Source organism: Brassica napus, chromosome A1 (assembly GCF_020379485.1).
Source record: "Brassica napus cultivar Da-Ae chromosome A1, Da-Ae, whole genome shotgun sequence".
Taxonomy (NCBI): Eukaryota; Viridiplantae; Streptophyta; class Magnoliopsida; order Brassicales; family Brassicaceae; genus Brassica; species Brassica napus.
Window position 1 is genome coordinate 14,368,494 of NC_063434.1, and position 22,588 is coordinate 14,391,081.

Sequence of the window (22,588 nt, forward strand, 5' to 3'; positions counted from 1 at the left end):
TATACTATACTAAAAGGGAGATATAAGCTCCTCTTAGAGTGTCCAGGTAGGCACAAAAAATCGTCCAATCAGAGAGTCCGAAGTTGCCACATCATCTCATTTATTTTTTTCGTAAAAAATGAAAAAACAATGCAAAGGAAAGGATCGAACCCGGGTTAGTATGACATAAATATATGAAAGATACCACTAAGCCATTGAAACTTTCTTGGACACATATACAAGAATCACAAAATATGTAATCATATTTGTCAATGTTCTCACACTTTCAAAGAATATATTAGCTTAGTCACTTACTTATTTTTTTTTACAAAACAAAGTAAAAAAGCATAGATTTTTGTTTTCGTGACAAAGTTAAGAATTTTGTAAAAGTAAATTTAACATATAAATTTTCGTGACAAATATGAAAAAGCATAGATTTTTGTACAATTTTGACAAAAAGCTCAAAACATAGTTCTCTAATGTCTTAATAAAATATTATTTAAGGGTACAATATAGACAAAACAATAACACAACAAATTTTGAAACATTTGTTTAGCCTATCGATTTCTTTTCATAAGAATCCAACTAAACAAGATAAAAACAATTAAATTTATGTAATTACCATTTTACTCAATTTTGATTAATTTCAAATTGTAATAATGTATCTTTTTGAAGTTACAAAATAATAATGTTCTTTCTTTATTACACTAGCATTATATATAGATTTCATATACACAAATAAATATAATATAACAACATAAGCTTGCTTTCCCCGATTCATATGAAAACTTTTTAAGTTATCCACCAAAGCAAATTAATTAAATAAATCAAATTGTTAGAATACAACAAATTAATATATAACTTTATTTTAAATTAAATTATTTAAAAAGTGTATTTTCATTAAAAAAAATAATAAATAAGTAAAACTGATTTGATGGTAATTTTTATGACATATATATATTATGTGAAAGAAATATAAGCTTAATATGGAAAAAAATCTTAAATACAAAAAACTCTAAAATTAACAAAAAAAACTAATAAAAATTAAACTATGATATCAATTGAAAGCTTCTTAGACAATATTAATAAAATATTTAAGCGATAATTAGACAAATTTGATTTTTTTTGCCAGCCAAAAGTTTATTATTAATTAGCATCAGTTATTTCAAGATGTTTAAGAAAGGATGAACTTAAATGATATATGAACTATGAATAGTAGTACTTTGTAAAGCTGACTTAGATAACACATCTGCACATCATTTCCAGTCCTTTTTGATGCCTAAATTCAATTTCTTCAGAGTAGTTATTCCCCAAAGAGATCGTATGAGATATTGTTTTGATATTCAGATTTTTTTCTTGACTGTTAAGAAGATTGATAACTGTAAAAATGTCTCATTCGAATATTATATGTCTATAATCGAATCCCCAACATGAGACAACTTTGTTTAAAAAGTAAATAATTTCATTTTTCTTATATTATATAATAAATATATATTATTTACTAATAATAAAAATATAGTTATTCTTCTATCACAAATATCTATGCAAATATGTGAATCAAGTACAACAATCAAACAACATAATGATTTCCACAAAGAAAATTTTAAAAATATATTTATGTTATGTAGTCTTATTTTATATTCTCTAAATAATGTAATTCAATACTATACATTATTTTTTTAGAATTGAGAAATACATATAATATCTTATCCGCACGTATCGCGGTTAAAAAATCTAGTTTTGTTAAAGTGGACAGTTGTTGCTTCCAGAATGTTCGAATTAATGATGTTGCATCACCATGTGTGAGAAAACTCTAATTTATATATAGACTAGGGTTGGCCCATCCTACGGACTGAATATATTTTACTTGTGATCTGGGTTATTATTTTTTATATGATTTTGTGATTTGTATTTTAGGTTTACCTTTGCAAGAGATGTGTATGAGATATACTATTTTATTAATTTAAGTTGTTGGTTAGTTTGTTTGTAAGTAATTTTTATTTTGAATTTTTACTTATATGGCATCACCATGATTGAGTTGTTATGTCAATTATCAGTTGAATGATTTGAATCTAACAACTAATGTATATGAATCTTTTTGATGTTCTCGCCAGCCGTAAGGCATTTATAATTTCAAAAAATAATATTTCAACTTTGGTGAAAAACTGGTAATCAAAAGATTAGCCATCCAGTTGGATTGGAAATGGTGTTCCTGGTGTTCATCGGTCTCATTTCTTAAGTTTATTACCGGGTGATACTTGGTTTTAGTAAAATAAACTCTATTGTTTCTTAGGAACAAATATGAGCATCTCTAGAACATTTCTTGCTTGGTCTTAATTCTTAAGCATAAGATTTCAGATGATAGGGGAAGAAATTCATAATTGTTTCTATGTTCCATTCGAGATCAACTACCAAGATGTTTTTGTTGTCAAGATTTGGAGGACCCATTGGTAGAAATTAGCACTATTTGTATTTTCATTACAGAAATACTAAAACTTTGACATGGTTTGCAGAAATTTTAAACATATTTATATTGTAAACTATGTATTTATTTTACACATTTCTGTATATTTTTTATTAGTCAAATATTTTTGCAAAGAAATTTTCATTTTTAGTCATTGAGGTTTTAAAATTTTATTAATATAGGTTATGATAATATTTACAACCAAATAAATTGGAATATAATCTCTTATAAGATTTCAACAACATGATATACAATCTACGTTTTGACACATCAATACTTACCATCAATTAGCATCGTTAATTTTCTGTTATTTACTTTTTTTTATATATATAAAATTTGATTTTCATAATAAAATATGAGAAGGTATGAATTATCAGCGGTAAGATGCATTATGAGATAAAAATATTTATTTAGAAATATATGGTTATATAGTATGAATGAATTATTATTTTTATGATTGCTTATTTTTATTTTATAAACTATATGATTAGCTGAAGCTTTACTATATACTATATCCGAAAAGAGTAGAACGATGATCATATCATACTTTGATAATTTCTTCAGATATAGAACGATGATCATATCATACTTTGATAATTTCTTCAGATATCGCTCGCATAGGTTAGACGCCAATTATCAGGATCCAAATATTTAGTGTGTCAAACAGCTTAGGAGCATATCCTTTCTCATGATGGCCCTCGAAATAGCATTTGTGGAGAGAATCTTTCAAATCAAGAAACTCACTAAGCCATTTTCCAGCATGTGTCATTTCAACTTATCATTGAAATCTACGTAATAGAACCCAAACCTCATTTTATAACCTCTCTCCCACTCCAAGGTGTCCATTAACGACCATATGTAGTACCCCTTTAACCTCACATCGTGCAGCCAGCGAACCATCCATCACATGTGTGATATAAAAGTATTTTTCTATGCCTTCAGTTAATTATTATAAAAATATTTTTAGTAACCATATTAGTTTGTAATATATACATTATGGCTTTACTCATGATTAAGATGTGACTCTTGATAAATTATTTTCTCCCGTAGTCGCTTGTGGCTTCGGCCAAGGTCTTGGTTCTGTTGTCGATTTCGTCCATCCCTACCAATTTAATTTTAGTTAGCATATTGGTCTTTCCAAAAGATTACATATAAAATTAATATAAAACATAAAATAAATAGTAAAATGGTATAATCTTAAAAATCTGTTATTAAATAAATACTTTACTTCATTATGTTTACCGATCAAAATATGCTTCATTTTATTAACAATTATTCTTTTGTGATTTTATATTTTGTAAAATAAGTAGATGTTATTAAAGTTAACCAAGAATTATAAAGGATGTGTAATATGACCAAATTAACTTGTGTTATAAGGAAGTGTTTATATGAGTATTGCTGGAATATGAATAAATTTTATTTGTCATATTTCAGAGGACATTTTACCCCTATAATATGTCATTTTATTTCTTATGATTTAGTTAACTAAGAAGAAATGCATGAATGTTTAGACTTTCACTGGCCGGGATATGTATTTGTGGTAGTTTAATTTTTGTTTATTATAGGTAGGCGATTTATCTACATATAGTTTTATCGTGTTTGTTTTCAAAGGTGTTAGTATTATTTAAATTTTGATTTAACATGTCATTTTCTTTATTCGTTCAGTAAGGAAATTGGATGTGTTTCTGATATTTGATAAGACTTAAAATTGTGCTTGGACCATACATTTCCTATGCAACTGTTCTAAAGTTTTTCTACACTTGACACAGAAATTTTATTTTATTTTATTTTTATTGCTGATTTATTATACTATTTCTGAACCTTGGTTGTGGTCTTCCAATAGTTTGTTGTTAATTTCCTTTTTCTTGAATTTTGCCACCATAAAAGACAGAAAATTCCAGAAGATCCAATACTTTTCTTTTAAATTTTTTTCCGCTTGGTTAGATTCAACGCGAAAAAGCAATATTCATAAATATTTTTTTTGTCATCATCATAAATATTTTTGATTTTTGGTTTTATGAGTTTTTCCTATGTATTCTTGAAAATTATTTAATTTGGGTTATATAGTGGATTTTTATTATATTATGTATTTCCAATATTTGTAATTGTTTTATCCTCCTTATGTTGGTTATTTTTATTTTTCTAAGTATTTGTTCTTCAAATTGTGTTTTATCCATCATTTTTTCTTATTAATTTCTAAGAACATCAGTCTGGTGATTAAAAATAGAAAAGGTTATGTAAGATTCACTCCTTTTTATTTTTTTGTTTTCTCTGGTTTGATAAACGTAAAAACAAATATCATAAATAAACTTTCCCTTTTAATTATTTTTGATTTTTCTATGTATGCTTAAAATTTATGTATTTTAAAGTATATTATGTATTTTTATTAAATTATTAATTGTTGACTAATTTTACAAAGTTCAAGTTATATTTTGTATGTTCACTATTTTTTTTCATTTTAAAAACTTTTTGTTTATTAGATTTCTGTTTTTCTTATATATTAATCATTAGTTGTGATTTTTCATTTTCTTGTTAATTTATGTATGCTTGAGTTTGGGGAACAAAAAATAATTTTGTATGTAAGAAGCACTTTTTATTTTGTTAAGGTGCATTTGATGAAACATGAAAAATAGCGTAAATGAATTTTTCATCTTTTATTCTTATTATTTTATTTTTTCATAAAATCTATATATTTTGAATTATATTATGTATTTATTATATGTTCAAAGAAAGTTTGGTAAAAAGAATTTGGTTAGATTGAAAATAAACTGTTGGTTAGAAATAATTTATCAATTGTTAAATGTGTTGTTAATAGATTTGATCTAAATAATAAAAAGATGAAAATGTAGATTAGTTTTCAATTTTTAATATTATAAAGTAACAAATTTCTAGATAGCTTCTTAATGGAGTGGTAACATTAAAAGGGAGAGTTGAAGTATATTTTATATTCATAGATTGTTGTAGCATTCTTGTTGTCAAATGTAAGTGATCTCCTTGATTTCCACGCTATCTAGATTAAACCACCGCAAGCGTTTTAGATACTGCAACGACTGAAAAAGCTCTGCAGCTTTGACCTGAAACCACCGCAAGCGTTTTAGATACTGCAACGACTGAAAAAGATCTAGTTGCTTCCACTCGAAGGTTGTGGTTCTTTCCTCCACGACTACTTAATCTTGGGAATTGGGAATGCACTCTCATAGCTTTTGAGATTGAGAATGTCTAGGCATCCATCTGTTCAGATCCATAGAGGCTCATTTGTTTGTGTAAGGCCCTGTTCGTTTGTAGGATGCATCCAGATGGTCCATCTAGATGTCTTATCCAGATGAACCATCTGAATGCAACTATGTTCGTTTGCTTTTCATTTTTTAAATTTCATTTGCATCAAGATAGACTTGTTAATAAAATGACTAAAATATAAATTTTTTCGTTTCAGCGGAAAAATAGCATTTTTACGGTTTTGGCCGAAAATATTTTTGCGGTTTTTGAGGAAATATGTGTTTTTCGTGAAAATGTGCATTTTTATGGTTTTGGCAGAAAAATACGTTTTATGGGTTTAGCGGAAAAATATGTTTTTGCGGTTTGGACGGAAAAAGTGTGTTCTGAAGTTTTGGTGAGAAAAATATTTTTGACGGAAAAAGTTTTTTTCACGATTTTGGCGGGAAAAGTTTTTTTCGCGATTTTTGCGGGAAATTTTTTTTCGCGATTTTGGCGGGAAAAGCATTTTTACGGTTTTGGCGGAAAAATGCGTTTTCCGGTTTTGGCGGAAAAATACGTTTTTCCGGTTTTTCCGGAAAAATGCATTTTCCAGTTTTAGCGGGAAATGCGTTTTTCCGGTTTTGGCGGGAAAATGCGTTTTCCGGTTTTACCGGGAAAATGTGTTTTCCGGTTTTGGCGGGAAAATTTCATTTTCTAGTTTTGGTGGTAAAATTATGTTTTTCAGTTTTGGCGGAAAAATGCATTTTTCCAGTTTTGTCGGGAAAATTCAGTTTTCCGGTTTTGGTGGGAAAATTGTGTTTTCCGGTTTTGGCGAGAAAATGAGTTTTTTCAGTTTTGGCGGGAAAATTGTGTGTTTTCCGGTTTTGGCGAGAAAATGCTTTTTGCGGTTTTGGCCGGAAAATGCTTTTTGGAGTTTTGGCGGGAATATGCGTTTTTTGGGTTTTGGCGGGAAATTCAGGTTTGGTCGAAAAGTGTGGTTTTACTGGTTTAACCGAAAAATGTGTTTTTATGAAATTTGTTTTATGTTTTTTGCAGAAAAATGCATCTTGCGGTTTTGGCAGAAAAGTGTGTTTTTCAGTTTTTGCAAGAAAATGCATTTTTTGGTTATAGCGGAAAATTTGTATGCAAAAAATAGAAATTTACAGTTTGAAAATAATATTTTGATTTTAAAAGGTCATTTTGTCATTTATCATTTTGGACTGAACTAGATGCATGCATCCAGATGCACCTGCATCCAGATGCACCATCAAGACTCACCTTCATTTGGGTGAAAATTTGAGATGAATTTTTAAAAATTCAGCTGTGTGATACATCTGGATGTAGCATTATAATGTACAAAACGAACATCAATTTGCATCTTCACCCATATGGATCACCTGGGTGAGCAAACGAACAGGGCCTAAGCCTAAGATATTCTTCCATAGCGGGTCACAGCATTGTTGGTCATCCGAGACTTATCCATGTCTGAGATAACAAAGTTTGGTAGAGACAGTAAACTCGAGGCAGCCATTGAAGAACAACTTGATGGAAAGAGGGTTTCATAAAGAAAAAGCTAGAACCTCTTCTCTAAGCTTTTTTGATTCGAAGCTTCTGTTTAAGTCTTCATGAACACAGGTGTGGCAAATGGTGTGTGTTTGAGAGCTTCTCTAATGGAAATGTTTTCGCAACAAATCCTATCATTCTCTTTCTTGAGTGCATAATTATCAGCTCTCTCGTGTTGCGCCTGCTAGAAGAAACGATGGAGAAGCAAAACTAAGGACTTCTTTTTTTTTGGAAAAGAGAAGAAGGGAGGAAGAGAGAAAGTAAAAACTTCAAAACCTTCTTATGTTTTCTTCGGTTCTGAAACCAAAACTTGATCTGTCTTGGAGCCAAACCCAACTCTCTCCTAAGTTGCATCCTCTGTGTCTCATCTGGAGGTTGACACTCATTGAAAGCTCTGCAAACAAAACCATAAGCGAAAAGAAAGAAAGAAAGAGCTGGAGAAAACAATTGTGTAGAGAAAAAGAGAGTATACAATTCAAGCCGTCCGATCTGGTGAGGTGTGTGGCAGTGGAGAGTGGAAACGCTTCTTGTCCAACATTGATGAGCTTAAATCCCTTGATCTCACCTCCTCTTAACATTCGGACCTTCCAAAAGAGAGATGTAGTGGGAGGATTGATTGAAGGATCTTTAATGGGCATCTTAATATATATCTGCCTTGCATGATCATTGCAGCTTCCCAACAAAGCCTGAGGTAGACCTCATCTATATTCTTCAATTGCCTAAAACACGTTTGTATCTAGCTCAGCCTACAAAGCGACTAAACTATATAATCTCTTCTCCAGATACAAATAACGCTAATTTACATTTCATATTAATTAAATTGATAAACCAACAGACCCTAATCTAACGAAACTTCCAATCAAAGTCAGTCATATAATCAAACCACTAACAAAGGATCTAAACCCAGAAACCATCCAAAGAGGAGTTAGCCATTTTCCAGAAACTTATGAATCAGAAGCTTGAACGGATGTATTACCTTTTTATAGTCGAAAATTCTGAGATAAGAAAGTAAATGGGGATGCATTCAATAGATGATGAATGCTCTGAAGACGACGCTTCGCTTCTGTGTAACTCTTGTAATGGTTTCTGACTGTCCTAGTCGGGAAGATGAACGAAAGCATATTCTGAAGTTAACTTCAGACGGCGTAACTAAGACCATGGGCCACCAATAAGGAATAACCCAGCCCAAGCAAATCTAATTGTTACAAATACATTACAAACCCAGTTAGAAGACCGACGTAAACAAAGATTTCAAACTTTAAAAACAACATGTGACACTCCAAGAAGAGAATAATTGATGACATGGCAGCCCGAGGACCGAGAGAACTGTATTTTATACTAGGTGGGTTTCTACGCTTCGTGCAGAATATTATTTAATTATGGTTAAATATGATGTTTTTGGATGATGTAATTATGTGGTCAGTATTTATTTGTGAAGAATATGATTTAGTATTTTATTGTGTTATGTAGTATTAGGTTATACGTTAATATATTATGTGTTCGTCTTTTCAATAATGTATTGTTGTGTGTATAGTAGTGTTTGTTAATGGTGAATTGAGCTTCTGATATAAAGTATATTGAATTTCAATCACTTTGAATTTAAGCATTTGTTGATTCTAACATTAACGGTTTCAGCGTCAAAATTGTATTTCATATTTTCATATTTGTGAACATTATTCTTTTTCTTAACAACATTGAACATTATTCTTCTAAAAAAATTGTTCCGCATATTTTGACTTGAGCCGTCACCATCTATGTATTTTATTTAAATTTCCGGTATGCAGTGTTTCTTACCATCACTGGAAAAAGACTCACATTTGTTGCTCTTGTTTATTTCGTCTTCTTCTCTTGTGAGATTATCTGATATTTGTTGTAGATCAGGTTTATGAGTTCTCAGTTGTGCGGTTGTGTCTCATGATGTTGTAGGCTGTTCTGGTCAATATTTTTCCTATTCTTCCTTAGATTTGGCTAATGTTAGGAACTACATCTCCTTGGGTTGGGTCAGAGTTTAGTTTTCTTCCTCGTAGTTGGCTTGCCGCTGATAGTCCCTGCTCGTCTTGGTTTTCAAGATCTGGGTTTTGGTGATCTGACTTTTATGTTCTCTTCATAGCTCGAGGATGGCTCCACAGTTTGCTGATTTTGTGTAGTCTCTTTTTCTTTCTTTGTTTTCTCATCTCGTTGCAGTTTTCATCGCTGGTAGCGTTTCTGGTGGCTCGCCGTTTCATCATGTTTGCCACTCCAGGTTTGGATAGTGTTTTCTTTCGTGTATGTTTTGTGGGCTTGGAAGATTATTTCCTGTCTCAAACTTGAGCTCTGGTTTCTCTGTGGTTGGCTTCGATTCTTCCTTCCTTATGTTGCTTTTCTTCTTTCCATGCTTCCCTTAGTATAGGTTTGTGGAGCTAGTCTTTTGGTGCTTTGGTCTCTTCTATTCATAGTTTTGTGGTTCTTCATTGGCATGGGCTCTTTGTTTTACTTTTTAGCTGGTGGTTGTGCTTTATGCATATGTTTTTCTGCTTCGTGGTGACTTTGGTCTTCCGGTGATTATTCTTCCTCTGATCCTTTTTTTGGTGTTTTGGGTTAGTGCTTGATCGTGTTCGTTTGTGTTCCAGAGTTAGTGTTACTATAGTATTTTATTTTTTCTTTGTAATTGTGGAGATTTAAATTTAGATTATGTGTCTTACTCTGTTTTTTTTTTAGTTTAGTTATTTTATGATTTTGAATAGTAGATAATAAAATAGTAAAAGTTTATGTTAGTTTTAGTTGTGAATAAATAAAATATTGAAAATCTATTTGTATTATTTTATTTTTTCCTTATTCATCTTCAATTTTATTGACCAATAAAATATATTATGAAACTTCATATAATAATGGTTAGTGCGAGAAAAATTATAGTGCACAATTAAACAGTACTAAGCCAAATTGTAATAGTGTAAAAAAAGAATGACCTAAAATGTAAAACAAAAAAATACATCGGGACACATGTCATAAGATCCCCTTGCCATTTGTCATAAGAAAGAAAAAAGCTAATTATATATATATATATATATATATATATATAGATAGATAGATAAATATAGATGTATACTAAATTAAAACATTTAGGTAATTTGTGTATTTTAGCATTGTTCATTAAAACAAAATTAACTCGTATTACATTTGTCATCTATGCCAGTAATTATCCACGAAAAACCTTACAATTTTTGATAAAATTGATCATATTTCAAAGAGTATGTATAAAATTAAATATTTAATATTTTATGATATTGTTGAATAAATCGTGTATACATAAAAAGGTGAAAAATAATTTATAGAGAAATAAGCCATTTTCCCAACAAACTCAACCCACCTTGCAAATCATCCAATTGAAACAAATTAAAAACTTAGTGGGTCCAGAATGTTAAAAAGAATCTCAAAATATTTGAAGCTCACGGCCAACTTGAAAACCTAGTGTCTTTCAAGTTTTCAACTATAGCGGACCATGGATTACATCCAACATGCCAAAATACACTGGAAGATTTTATTTTAAGAAAATAATAGACAGGAAGAGAAAGTAGGAGAGAGGGGGTGTTTTTTTTTTTTTTTTTGAATGAATGTTAAATTTATTCAAAAAAGCCTTTATACAACAAGTGCATACTGTATACTAGAATTAACCACTAGCTACCTTTTCAAATATGAACTGAAGCCTATTTACATTCTAGTATAAAACCAGTATTGCATTAATCTCTCCATACCCTTAGCCCCACTTCTACTCATCAACGTGATCTTGTTGCGTATCCCTTTATCAACCATCCTTTTAATAACTGACAACTGCATCTTCTTCTCCCCATGAATTACCTTATTACGCTCTCTCCAAATTGCATAGAGCACAATCTGAAACGCATAACGAAGGCAAAACCGGCTCATCTTCTCCCTTTTCTCATCTGAAATGATCGCAATGATTCCAGACCAATCTGTAGTATAGGAACTACACAATATCCCTTTTGTAACATACTCCCATACCTGAGACGAGTATTCACACTGGAAGAACAGATGGCTTCTCGATTCAGAGGCATTTTTACATAATACACATACTGTATCAAGTCCCCTACTCCATATAGCCATCTTATCTAACGTTGGCATTCTATCTCTGATAGACACCCACGCCATAAAAGCAAATTTAGGAGTAGCATGAGGAAACCAGATAGCACGTGCCCATGAGACTGGATTCTTACTCTCTCTCAGCAAATACCAAGTTTCCATCGTAGAGAATTTCTGTTTAAAACCAGTTTTACCTCTCCACAGATTACTATCCTCCTTCTCAGGCACAAGATTACTTGCAATGATGTGCAGTTCCGCTTCTATAACATTTAACACACCTGTGCGATGTCTTCTTCTCCTTCGAACAGCTAATACTGCTTCCTCCAGTGTCGCATCCCTTCTCACACCCAACTCAATCACACCTCGCGGACCCAAAACATCAAACAAAGCTCCTTTATCTGACCAACTATCGAACCAAAAGGAAATATGTCTTCCATTACCCACCTCTCTCCTGTAAAACCTCTTAGCCACTTCCCTCAATTTCAACGTTTTCCTCCATATCCAAGAACCTACCTGAGTTGTAGACTTCACCTCCCAAAAATTTTTCCCTTTAAGTAAGTTTGCTTTGATCCATTTACCCCATAATGAATCACCAGTTAACAGTCTCCAGATCAGCTTCAGCCCATTCACTCTATTTACTTCTCTTAAGTTCCTTATACCCAATCCACCTTCATTCTTAGTGCAACAAACATCACTCCATGCTACTTTAGCACTCTTTGTTTTAAGGCTTGGTCCAGTCCAAAGAAAAGCAGCACAGATTTGCTCCACTTCCTTCACACAAGCACTAGGAAGTCTGAATACCGCCAACCAAAAGTTTGCAATACTCAGTAGCACAGAGTTTATAAGCTGTAATCTTCCGGCATATGACATAAACCTACACGTCCATGAGCATACTTTACTTCTGATCCTTTCCAACAGCGGAAGCCAATCTTGCGATCTCATACTTTGGGTCATAAGAGGGAGACCTAAGTATCGCACTGGTAACTCACCAACCGCAAACGGAAAATTCGTCATGATACTACACTTCTCAACCTCCTCTACACCCGCCATATATATCGTTGACTTCTCCAGACTAATCCGTAATCCTGACCAAACTTCAAACTCTTCAAAAACAGAAAGAGCACCTTCTATTGACCTCTTTGAACCCTCAACAAATACCATTAAATCGTCAGCGAAGCAAAGATGCGTTATAGAGAGACTCTTACAACCCGGATGGAACTTGAACTTCTTTTCTTCTACTGCTTTGTCAATCTTCATAGATAAAACATTCATACAGAGCACAAAAAGATATGGTGACAAAGAACAACCTTGACGAAGTCCCCTTGAGCTCTGAAAATAGCCTGCAAGATCCCCATTGACTTGCACTGAAAAAGAAGGGCTTGTAATACAAAGCTTTATCCAATGTATGTACTTCTCCGGAAATCCCAATACGCTCAAACTCTTCAGAACAAAATCCCACTGCACTGAATCAAATGCCTTTGAGATGTCAATCTTCATTAAGCACCTAGGAGTAACCGTGTCTTTGTGATAATTCTTTACAAGCTCTGAGGCAAGAAGCACGTTTTCCATGAGAAGCCTACCCTTTACAAACGCAGATTGAGTCTCAGCAATGATTCTTGGCAGCAAAACCTTAAGCCGATTAGCCAATATTTTCGAGACAACCTTGTAAAGAACATTACAACATGCTATCGGACGGTAATCCTTCATCTCCATCGAGTCTAGCTTCTTAGGAACAAGAGCAAGAATAGTAGAGTTGACTCCTTTTGGTAGAAACCCAAATCTGAAAACTGACTGCACTGCTATCACAAAATCTTGAGAGATGATCGACCAAGAGGTTTTAAAGAATTCGCAGGAAAAACCCATCAGGACCCGGAGATTTATAGCTAGGCATAGCAAATAGGACCTTTCTAATCTCTTCTGCAGTAACTTCAGCTTCCAACAGATTACAATCATCCATAGAACATCTGAACTTGAGTAAATCTTCCAACTCATCCTCATTTACTCCCTTATAATTCTCCGGAATCTGATTAAGAAAATGAGCAAAGAAATCCTCTGCCTCCTTCTTAATTTCTGAATGCTGATTCACCACACATCCATTCGCACATCTGATTTCTCTGATCATATTTTGAGCTTGACGAGATTTTATGGCTCTATGAAAAGTCTTGTTGTTTTTGTCTCCAACGTCAAGCCAGAACAACTTTGCCCTTTGCTTCAAAAAGTCCTCCTCAAGGCTTGCAACATGTAGCCATTTACCATACGCTTCTGCCTCTTCTTTAACCGCCCCTTCACTTGGGTTCACTAAAGTAACATTCTGCCTCTCACATAACAAATCAAATGCCTCCTTTGCACGCTTTGTTAAATTTCCCAGCTTCTCTCTACCCAACTCCCTAATCAACGGTTTTAGACCCTTTAACTTTTTCGAGAATCTGAACATAGCAGATGTTGAATGAAAAAGTCTCTCAGTAGAATCCCAATACGTCTGAACCATAGGGAGAAAAGATGGAATGCTACCAATTGCGTTTATATACTTAAACGGACGCTTGATCTTCTCACTTGATGCCAGCAACTGCACCTTACACCTCATATGATCCGAGCAACCTCCAGCTTCAAATACTGAATACGCGTTACTGAATCTTCTCAATGCCACTTCATTGAGCAGAACTCTATCCAGTTTCTTACAGATTACCCCATTCTCCCTCTTATTACACCACGTGTATTTTGGTCCTTGATAAGCCATATCCGTGAGTTGACAATGCAGAATCAAACTCTGAAACTCTCTCATACCACCAGTAATCCTACCCATATTCTCAAATCTTGAACTCTCAACCCCATCCAGTATTTCATTGAAGTCACCCATAATCATCCAAGATTTATTTCTAAAACTCGGAGAATCATGGTGAAATGCAAGATCCTCCCATAAGACCTTCCTCTCCTCCACTTGATTACTCGCATAGATACAAGATACATAGAACTCTTCCTCCCCTTCCATCTCAACCAAACATGTGATAATCTGGTCCGATTTATATACAGGAGACATACGGACCGAATCTCTCCATAATAACCAAATTCTACCTCCCTGACTGTCCTCATAATTAGTAATTGATGACCAATCCCTGAACACCTTTTTTAAAATTTTCTCTGATTTTCCTTCCTTCACCCTAGTTTCCAGAATGCAACCAAATCTCATCTCCTTATTCTTCACCCACTCAGATACAACGGAATGTTTCAAATCTTTATTAAACCCACGAACATTCCAGAAGAAGCACGCCATAATTAGAGTTTTCGTCGAGAAGACCGTTTGCTCTTAGGTTGAGCCTCTTGAGCTTTTGTCTTCTGACCTCTTCTACTCCCTTTTTGCATAGCTGCCTTATCTTTTTCTTTTGTATGTTGACACAATATCTCATCTTCCAACAATTCCCCTTCTAAAATATCCATGGCTTCAACATCCATACTTTCTTCTTCCTCTACCTCCAATGTTTCTGCAATTTCTCCTTCCTCTACTTCATCAACTGATAATACAGAATACTTCGACGCCGAAATAAGAACTTCCCCAGCATCTCTCAGCGGAGTTTGAACTCTCCCTACTTTATCCCCCGAGACAGTTAACCAATCATTTCCTTCCTTCCTTACAGTAGCAGAACCATCATCCAAATCAGAATCTGTGCCAGCCTTGAGCTCCAATCCCACAACTTGATCTTCCTTCACTGGACTAGCATCTAAAATCTGCACCTCAGCTACTTCCTTTTCTATCTTCTTTCCTGATTCATTCGCAACAACACTCTTTGCTTCCTTTTCCCCTGTCTTATAATCTCTTTTCTTCATACTACAAACCGTCTCAGTATGTCCCCATTTCTCACACTGAGCACACCGAGATGGCAACCAAGGATAGTAGAATTCCGCAGTGAACTCTTTACCCCCCATCATAAAATCTATCTCCTTTGGCAAATGCTTTGAAACATCAACCTTTACAAACACTTTCGCCTCTTCAAAATTTGAACAGGCTATGGTCTCAGGATGAAGTCGAACAGGGAATCCCACTGTGCTTGTCATAAAGCTAAGAGCCTCCCATGAGAACGTATGAAGAGGAATTTTACGCAGATGCACCCACATCGGTATAGCTTCCTCCTCAGGCGTCTCTTCCTCTGCCTTCGGCGTCCATTTTTTCACCACCATTGGAACCCCTGCAATATTCCACATCCCTCTTCTGATTACTTTCTCCCTAGCCTTCATACTTGTAATCTTGAATCGCATAGTCTTAGCATCCACATCATAAACCTCCACTTTTGAACTTGAATCCCCGTAACTCCAGATCTTATTCACCACCATATGAACCTTGGCTATATGAGGCGCGAGATCTAGAAACTTCCCTACAACAAATTCCTCCCACAATGGTGTTGTTTCCGAAAGAATATCCTCAGGAAACTCCACCTTATTCTTCCCATCCTTCAAAACGATTTCAACCTCATATTTCCTCAAAGCCCGTTTATCCTTCACTTTCGATGCCCAGCTTGGAATCCCTTTCTGCAAAACGTCAACCTCCGAATCCCGAACTACCCCTGTAGCTTCCCCTACCACTTTAACCTCCCGATCTATCTCCGGTGGATCAGATGAGCTCGGCGAAGCCACCGAAATCATCGCGAATACCAGTCTCGAAAGTCGCACTCAAAATCACCCCATGTAAAAGAAAACGTTAGATCGGGGGTGTTTTTAGTTAGTTAGTGAATTTTTTTTTTTTTGTGTCTACTGGGTGCAATTTCCCTTGATATATTTTAGTTTTGTATTGGTATATTTCTTTGAGCAACATCTACTCTTAAGTATTGCTCGACATGAATGCTCGTTATCTGCCTTGTACGCGCTATTTGTTATGTACTCAGTTTAACTTTTCAAGGATTCATTGTTCTCAACTCGAATATCAAACCGTGAAGTGTTGTTATTTACGAGTACAAGACAAGTAATAACTATTTAAAAAATTAAGTGACTCAGTTTAATACTATTTGCTACTTTCTTTTATAATAAGATAAATAAAATATTTGATAAGTTATATTATTTATGTTATAATTAGAAAATACATGATAACCAGACCAGACCATAAGAACAGAATTTCAGACCCAGAAAATATATTTTTGATGTAAGAAATAGACAACACAATCCTGTCGAGAAGTTCATTTGGTTGCTTTTTTTTTAATATAGACAAATATTTTGTTTAAAGTAATAGTCGTGCTTTTCTCTAGAATAAATAAAAAAAAACTCTCGTGTCCTCCGGCAAATACAAGTAATCTTTTAGTAAGTAATTTTTGGAAACTCAAAACAATTTATAAACAATTCACAAGTATTCAGAATGAGCAAATAATAGAACACTAGGTGAAGATCCCGTGCCTTGCAAGGAATAAAGACGTGGAATGAATATTATATATAAAAATTACTTTTACATATTATTATTTATTTTGTGTTCATTACGTATATGAAATAATAAATATATTGAATAATTAAAAAGCAAGTAACTAATATGTATATAATTAAATTGGAATAATCACATAAATCAAAATAATTCTTCTTGTTTATTTATAATAACTTTTATTGGTAAATAAATAAATAAAAGATTTTATTAATTTTATATGTTATATAATTAAATTGAAATGATATTGAAATAGATATATAGTATATTTTAATATGAATATTTATTAATAGAGGCTTCATACTCATACAATTTTACTAACATTTGTATATTTGTTGTACCAAAAAAATTAACATATTTCTGTGTTTATATATATATATATATATAAAATCTGAATATCTATTATTAAATGAAACTTCTTATTCATAAGATTTTATGATCATTTGCATCTTGTTATAACAAAAAAATTAAACCATTCATCAAAAAAATATTAATGTGAGACTTTTAACAATATTAATATTTTATATTCGTTTTAAAAAATTCAAAATAAAATATATAAGAAAAAATATAATATTTTTTATTATACGGTTATTGTGATTGTTTAGTTTCTTTACAAAAAATAAAATTAAACAAAAATAGTGAAGGATACACAAATTGTTATCAAATCTTTATTATTCAAAATCATTAATTTTCATATATATATGTTAATCGTATTTGGTAATTCTGTATATTTTATTTAAGGAAAGAAAAAAAATATTTTTGTGTACACTACTATAAATTAAATATTTAGTTTAATAAAAAGTATAATATATGTTTAGTTGAACTAAGTAATTTTTCTAAAAATTCTCAGAATGATCATAGTGATGACACGTCGGTACAAAAGAATGTTGTAATTCTCCTCAATTAATATATAAGAGATGTCGAATAACTTACAAGTAACTCATCTTTGGAAAATACTTGAATTAACAAATTCTCATTTTTGATAAATCAAGTACAAATCCAAATTAATACTAAACTGAATATTAATTATACATAAAATACCAAGTACTCGGTATCCACACCTACTCTTACCACCGGCCCTGCTATCAACAACAAGAGAAACAAAACTTCCTTCCATATTCTTAATTTATTTTTGTTGTTATTGAAATATAGAAATAAAGAATGTAATATTAGGAGATATATAGTTTTGTGGACTTTTTGACTTTTTAAAATCTAAGAAATAAGGTAATTAAAACATTAGAAAAGTGGAATCTTTTTCTGAATGGTCAAATATTTTGTTTTATATATATTTCTTTATTTTCAAATAATGTATATATCTAATAGGAAGTAAATCTTGTATGCTGACCTTCTGACCTTGTGATTACTATAAAAAATATTGCAATAAGGTATTTGAAACATTATAGAGTAACATATCATTTTTTTTTCTTTTGTTTGGTCAAAGACATTTTTCTTTATTTTATATTTACATAGCAAAATGTAATCGTGTCAATCTAACTGTTGGGTGTCATACTATATTGAGAGATTCCCTTAGCTTTTATACATGGATTTTTGAAAGATTTATATTGAGTCAAATGTATTTCTAACTGAAGCAAAAATAGAAAAAAAAAATTTTTGAGTGGACAGTAGTAACGTAACGTATAGAAACTTGGCTTATATATTCAGTCCACAAGAAGAACACAAAGATCACGAGAAACATTTGAAGAATCTAAATTTACAAAATATGATCATGATATTTCTCTTGTGCTTGATATTTTTCATTACCATTCTCGTCTTCATAAAACAGACTACATGGAAGAAAAGTAACACATTCCCATCACCACCAAGACTTCCGTTGATCGGAAACATGCATCAGCTCGGCAATCATCCTCACCGATCACTACTCTCCCTCAGCCAACGTTACGGAGACCTCATGCTACTTCACTTTGGCACTGTCCCTGTTCTTGTAGCCTCTTCCGCTGACGCTGCTAGAGACGTTTTGAAGACGCATGACCGGGTCTTTGCGAGTCGTCCACATTCCAAAATCTACGACAAGCTTCTTTATGGGAGCAGTAATATGGCCTCAGCCCCATATGGAGAATATTGGAGACAAATGAAGAGTGTGAGTGTCATCCATCTCCTCAGCAACAAAATGGTGCGGACCTTTCGAGAAGTGAGACAAGAAGAGATCAGTCTGATGATGGAAACGGTCCGGAAACAGAGTTCTTCACCGATGAATATAAGCAAGATCACTACTACTTTAACAAACGATGTTATATGTAGAGTTGCTTTGGGACAAAAATATGGTGCTGGAACAGATTTCAAAGAGTTGATAGACAGGCTTATGAGGCAATTGGGTACGTTTACTTTCGGGAGTTACGTACCGTCACTTGCGTGGATTGATTGGATTTGCGGTTTGGAGGGTAAACTGGAAAAGACGGCAAACGATTTTGATAAGCTCTTGGAGAAAATTGTTCAGGATCATGAAGATGGAGCCGGTGATAAAGCTGATTTTGCGGATGTATTACTTGGCGTTCAGAGAGACAAGAGTGTGGGGTTTGAGGTCAGCCGGATGAGCATTAAGGCTATCATCTTGGTAATGGAGAACCAAAAAAAAAAATCTAAGTCAGATCCAATAATTATTTTGTATAAAACCAATTTTGTAGCCGACTTTCACATTTCTTGTTTTGGTTTTCACTTTTCAGGATGCTTTTGTGGGTGGTACAGACACTTCCTCCACACTTTTGGAATGGGAAATGCAAGAGCTTCTAAATCACCCAAAGTGTCTGAAAAGACTTCAAGAAGAAGTCCGTACCGTCTGTAAGGGAAAATCAAGTGTATCAGAAGACGACATTCAAGACATGGACTACTTAAGGGCTGTGATCAAAGAGACACTTAGGCTACATCCTCCAGTTCCATTGATGGTACCTCACATATCAACAGAAGATGCCAACTTAAGAGGTCACCACATACCCGCCGGTACGCAGGTTATGATAAATCTTTTTGCGGTCGGGAGAGAGGTTGCGACGTGGGGACCAGATGCGGATGAGTTCAAACCAGAGAGGCATTTAAACTCATCTGCTGATTTCCGAGGTCAGGATTTTGAGCTAATTCCGTTTGGAGCAGGTAGAAGGATGTGCCCCGGAACATCATTTGCTGTGGTGTTGAATGAGGTAGCTTTGGCTAACTTAATGCTTGGATTTGATTGGAAATCTACAGAAGATCAGACCAAGACCGATGTTCCTGAATCAATCGGTGCTGTGATTCGCCGCATGAACCCTCTTTATGTCATTGCGTCGCCTGCTACTTGATTAAGGCGCATTCTATATAATGAATGCTTACTGTTATATTATGTTTACAAATAAAAATGTTTCTTCATTTGAAAGTTGTACTAGCAAAGAAATGTTTGAGATTTATGGTTTCGAATTTCAATAATAATTAAGAACGCCAAGTGAGCTTGCTTGATTTACTGTTCTGTTAAACTGGATGTCATAGTTTCCTCTCAATGGGCATCACCAGGATTCTAAAAAAGGTTTAGGCGGGCCTAGATGACAAATCGATCATAACCAGAATGATTTCCTAAAAATATATTTTATGCGATTTAAATGGATTTAAATTGTCTAAATCAGTTAAAAACAATCTAAATCGATTTAAATCAATTTAAAGTCCACATCTCTTAAATCTATACTATTATTTGCGAAGTAAATTTTTGGAATCGAGCTCTCATGTTAAAAGTTAGAGTGGTTAATATCGTTTATACCCTTAATGAATAAAATATATAACTAAATTAAAAAATAAAAATGAAATTTTAATTGATTTGATTAGATATTGATTTATATTAATAATAGTAAGAATTATCCAAAATCTGAAAATATAATTTAAGAAAGTGATAATTTCTGTATATATTGTATTATTATCTGAAAAAATCTTTTAGTAAAAAATTAAAAACATAAATTATATAACTAAATATTAATCAAATAAAATTCTTAATTATATAAAATAAAATATTGAATTATCCAAAATCTAAAATATAATTAAAAAAAGAAGATAATTTCTATATATATATTGTATTGTTATCTGAAAAAGTATTTTAGTAAAACGTTAAGAACATAAATTATATAATTAAATATTAATCAAATAAAGTAAATTTTTGGAATCGAGCTCTCACGTTCAAATTTAGAGTGGTTTATATCGTTTATACCCTTAATGAATAAAATATATAAATAAATTGAAAAATAAAAAAAAATTAATTGATTTGATTTGATAATTTACTAATATTAATAATAGTAAAAATTATCCAAATTCTGAAAATATAATTTAAAAAGGAGATAATTTATGTATATATTGTATTGTTATTTGAAAAACTCTAGATGTTATTGAGTTATTTTAAGATTTATTTTAGTAATGAATATAGTGTACAAAGAACTTTTCAAAAATGTTTAAGCCCGCATCGCGGGCAAAACACCTAGACGATTAATTATGTTATTACAACGATGAAAAATATTAAATAGATGATTCTACAGCCGACAATTCTACCATCATATGAGAATGTACGTCTGACTGCATCGTTTCAAGCCGCCATATGAAACCAATGTTCGATGATACGCCCTTGCACCATGCTGAAGACCTCTTGTAACCATTTTTCTCCATGATCCGCATAATTTGCATTTTCTGGGATTTGAACCTCAGGCCTCCTGGTATAGAAGTATTAATAAACATTTAGTCAAACTACCGGACTAAGGGGACTTCCACAATTTTTTTATTTTGTTTAAGCAAATCTTTATTCGTTAGAGAGCATTCCATATATTATGAAATTTGCTGCATATGATTTTTTGTAAACGACCAAATACTTTCCTACATAATTTTGTTTGAGCACCACATTGCAACTTCTTTTGAATGCTTACATTATTGTTTTCCTTAGGAAAGATAATCCTTCTTAAACTTTTACAAAAAAGAATTTGCACAAATCACTACATATAGATTATGATATAACATTTTGCATAACTGTTACTTGTTATACCTATCGAACAAAAATCTATAAATCTACATTATAATGTGGCACTTTGCTCACTTCTCATTATTAATTGACTTTGTATCACATAATGAATAGATGCGAATATCGTAGGTCCTTTTTTATTATTAACAATAATCTTCTAAATGTAAGAAAAAAAAAGAATGGATGAAGATAAAATGCAAAAGAAGTTACATGTTTGTCTTTGTGTAAAACAAAAAAAAAAATACTATATGTAAAACGAAAAGGAAGAGGTAGAAGAAAAAGAGTGAAGCTGGAAGAAAGAGAGTGTCAGATGAGGGAACATACTGTATGGCGAGAGTGTCAGAAACATAGCAGAAGAAAGAGCGTAAGATGGGCAAAATTGTTCAGTCCGAAGCACAATTGTAATGAAATTTGGGAAATCACCTAATATGGATCTCAATTTTGGATAGTTCACTAAATCTCCCTCAAAAAGTTATCTACAAGCCCAGACACGTATTAGCCCCTTTGAACCTTAATGAAACGTTGATGACAAAATAAAATTTATCTACGGATGATTTATTATTTCTATCTTTAAAATTTTTCATTAATTGACTACACCTCAACTCTATAAGTTAATATTGGAACTATAAATATTTATTAATTTTTAAAGTTATTAATTTACAAAAAAAAAATTAATTTTTTTATATTTTAGAACATATATTTTATAAAATAAGAATATCTGATTTCTATATTATTAAACATTATAAATCCGACTTTCATTTATTTTAATTATATTATTAGTCTATAAAAATATATATACAACTTAAATTTGTTTTATATATAATTTTATTAAGTATTATCAAATATTTTGAAATGTTAAGAAAAAAATCAGATAAACTCCATTATGAAAATAAAATACACAATGCAATGTTTTATTTGTAGTTATTAATTTATAATTTTATTA

At 32.3% G+C, this 22,588-nt stretch overlaps 1 protein-coding gene and 1 long non-coding RNA gene across 2 annotated transcripts; one reads left to right on the top strand and one right to left on the bottom strand.

Annotated features, from left to right (window-relative positions):
* Window positions 1-6,944: 6,944 nt before the first annotated feature.
* LOC106414255 lies at window positions 6,945-8,430 on the bottom strand. The gene is made up of 3 exons (XR_001282828.3): window positions 7,674-8,430; window positions 7,478-7,595; window positions 6,945-7,382 (listed from the first exon to the last, which is right to left on the bottom strand). It is a non-coding gene; the product is annotated as an uncharacterized LOC106414255 (long non-coding RNA).
* A 9,916-nt stretch (window positions 8,431-18,346) lies between these two features.
* Window positions 18,347-20,114, top strand: LOC106412537 (cytochrome P450 71A23-like). Its single transcript, XM_013853443.3, has 2 exons — window positions 18,347-19,245; window positions 19,355-20,114. Exons 1-2 carry the CDS (start codon window positions 18,394-18,396, stop codon window positions 19,958-19,960), a joined length of 1,458 nt encoding a protein of 485 aa, XP_013708897.2. The 5' UTR covers window positions 18,347-18,393; the 3' UTR covers window positions 19,961-20,114.
* Window positions 20,115-22,588: the final 2,474 nt, after the last annotated feature.

Excerpts from the sequence above, each read along its gene's own strand:
- LOC106412537 (XM_013853443.3), top strand. The coding sequence starts at position 18,394 with ATGATCATGATATTTCTCTTGTGCTTGATATTTTTCATTACCATTCTC. Across the intron at positions 19,246-19,354 it reads GCATTAAGGCTATCATCTTG|GATGCTTTTGTGGGTGGTAC; the intron begins GTAATGGAGAAC and ends TTCACTTTTCAG.